This window comes from Arachis ipaensis, chromosome B05 (assembly GCF_000816755.2).
Source record: "Arachis ipaensis cultivar K30076 chromosome B05, Araip1.1, whole genome shotgun sequence".
NCBI lineage: Eukaryota > Viridiplantae > Streptophyta > Magnoliopsida > Fabales > Fabaceae > Arachis > Arachis ipaensis.
In genome coordinates this window covers 77,498,454-77,501,015 of record NC_029789.2, presented here as the reverse complement: position 1 = coordinate 77,501,015, position 2,562 = coordinate 77,498,454, and the positions used below count along the sequence as shown (strand labels likewise).

The 2,562-nt window shown below is 47.6% G+C and overlaps 1 protein-coding gene across 1 annotated transcript; it reads left to right on the top strand.

Moving 5' to 3' along the window:
* On the top strand, positions 220 to 576 carry LOC107640723 (glycine-rich cell wall structural protein 2-like). Its single transcript, XM_016344224.1, has one exon. The coding sequence runs from the start codon at positions 220 to 222 to the stop codon at positions 574 to 576; it is 357 nt and encodes a 118-aa protein (XP_016199710.1).

The following is a 2,562-nucleotide window of genomic DNA, read 5'->3' as shown; positions in this document are numbered from 1 at the left end:
ATTTGATAAAACAGAAGCAAGAACAGTGCAAGTAAACAGACCTAAATCCACTAACCACATCCTAGGCTACCTAACAACCTAAAATCCACTACAACATGCATATCTAACTATCCTAACATGAACATAAATGGAAAAATAAGAATAAACTACGAATGGATAAAAGGGATTGCGTGTTGCGGAACCTGGAAGGCCGAATAATGAGGATAGGCAGAAAGGTGGATGGAGGTGGTGATGATGGTGGCGTCCGGTGCTAGGCACGGCGGTTGGCGGTGGTGGGCACGGCTGCGCAGCTGTTCGGGGCAGGGAGGGGAGAAGAGGGGTGGTGTTGCTAGTGGAAGGGGGGTTGTGGTTGGGACGGTTGGCGGCGGTGGGTGGTGGCGCGGAGGAGCAGTGGCGGAGGAGGGGGGAAAGGGAAGAAAGAAGAAAGAAGAGAAGAATGGGGGAGGGGGTGGTGCGGCGGTGGGGTCTGGGTGGTTGACGGGGGACGGCGGTGGTCGGAGATGGTGGTTGGGTGGTTGTTGTGATCGGAGAAGAAGAGAGGGAGGAGGGGGTTTCAGGGGGGCTGCACGAATATAGGGTTCGCGTGGCTGGGGGATTATAAATTTGAATCCACGCGGCCGCGTGGGGTACGCAGTCGCGTGGTTGGGGTGAAAATGGGGGTGACGCGATCGCGTGGGGCGCGCGATCGCATGGAGGGGGTAAAAGAAGGGATGATGCGATCGCATGGGGCATGCGATCGCGTCACTGGAAATTGTGCTAAACGCACGAATCCAGCATCGTTCTAGCGCAACTCTCTGTCTCCTTTTTGGGATTGGTGCAATCTATACGATGCGATCGCGTCGCTCGCGCGGTCGCGTGGGATTGGTTGTGTGCATGTGACGCGATCGTATGAGGCATGCGATTGCGTGGGCCATTTTGTGCTAGACGCACAATGGCCGCACGATTCCAGCCCAACTTTCTGGACGTTGGATCTTTACACCGATCTCCAGGTCACGCGGCTGCGTGGATGACGCGGTCGCGTGGAAAGTGTAGTTCGCCATTTGACGCGATCGAATGGGGCATGCGGTCGCGTCGCGCACCCTTTTTTTTATGCAGAATGCAATGCTTAATGTGAATGCTATGCATGATTCCAGGTTTAATAATAAAATAAAAGAAAACTGAAAAACAAACAAGACTAAATGAAATTAAAATTGCAAAATAAACGATTATACCAAGGTGGGTTGTCTCCCACCTAGCACTTTTAGTTAAAGTCCTTAAGTTGGACATTTGAAGAGCTTCCTGTTATGGTGGCTTGTGTTTAAATTCATCCAGAAATCTCCACCAGTGCTTGGAATGCCAATAGCCTCTGGGGTCTCAAACTAGGCATGTAAAGCTTCTGAGCAGCTTCAAGCAGATTTTCAGGCTCCTGGGGTGACGAATGTCAGAATAGATGCCAGGATCCCAAGCCTTGTTTTTAAATCTGCCTCCGTTTTGATCTATATTTTTCCATCCGGGTGGTTTAGAAAGTGGATTCTCACCATAGTGACCAAACATTTTTCGAGATCCATTCAATTGAGCATGATACCAATCTGCACACTTTGATTTGAAGCGTGGAACCTTATTGAACCTTGTACACTAGCTCTGAGTACGAGCCATTTCCCTCTTACTTTTAAAGCCACAGAGAGCTCTAAGCTGGCCATCTATTTCAAGCAAACCATATTCAAGTGAGAAAGTAAAGTTAAAAGTTAAGGATTGTACCCATTTGAAGCTTGTATTGGGTGGTAATGGCCTTGGGGAAGGTGTTACTGTTGGTTCTGTAAGTTCTGCTCCCTGGTAATCTTCTGTGAATTCCTCCACTTCTTCGCAAGATTCTTCAAATGCATCATCACCCTGGTCAAAATCTTCTATGTCTTCCTCATCACTTGAGTCATAGATTGGAGGTTGAGAGAAATCTACCTCTGCATCATCCTCGTATTCATTTGGGAAAGATTCGTCGATCTCAGAGAACTCACTTGCAGATGCAAGTTCATTACTAAGAGAACTTGACTTGTGACTATCATCATCAAGGGAATTTATGTCCTGGGTTATTCCGTCTAGTTCTTCATAAACGACTTGCCTTGGGGATTGTGCAATATCCTTCTTAGCATCAACGGTAACGTCCTTGACGGAGTTCTCTTCAGCTCTGGATTCCCATGGAGGTTCAGCATCTCCTAGATCTTCAACCAACTCTTCTTCTTGTACAATGATAGCTTCTTCTACTTGTTCTAGTACGAATTCATGCTCTGTCTTGTCCACTGGAGTTTCTAATATTTCCTTCATGCTACGCTCTTTATTAGATTGTCCACATGGGGCTGTGGTTGGTCCTTGAATGTTTGAGCGTCTAGAAGCTAATTGAATTACTGCTTGCTCCAGTTGTCGAATGGTTGCTTGAAGCTTATTTACTGTTTCCATGAGGCGAACCTCTGATTCTCGGGTTGATGGATTTGGACATGATACATAGGGGTGGTGCTTGGGAGTGATTGGATTGGAACTGGGGTAGGAAAGGATCATACGGTGGCGAATGGTGAAGAGAAGCTTGTGAGT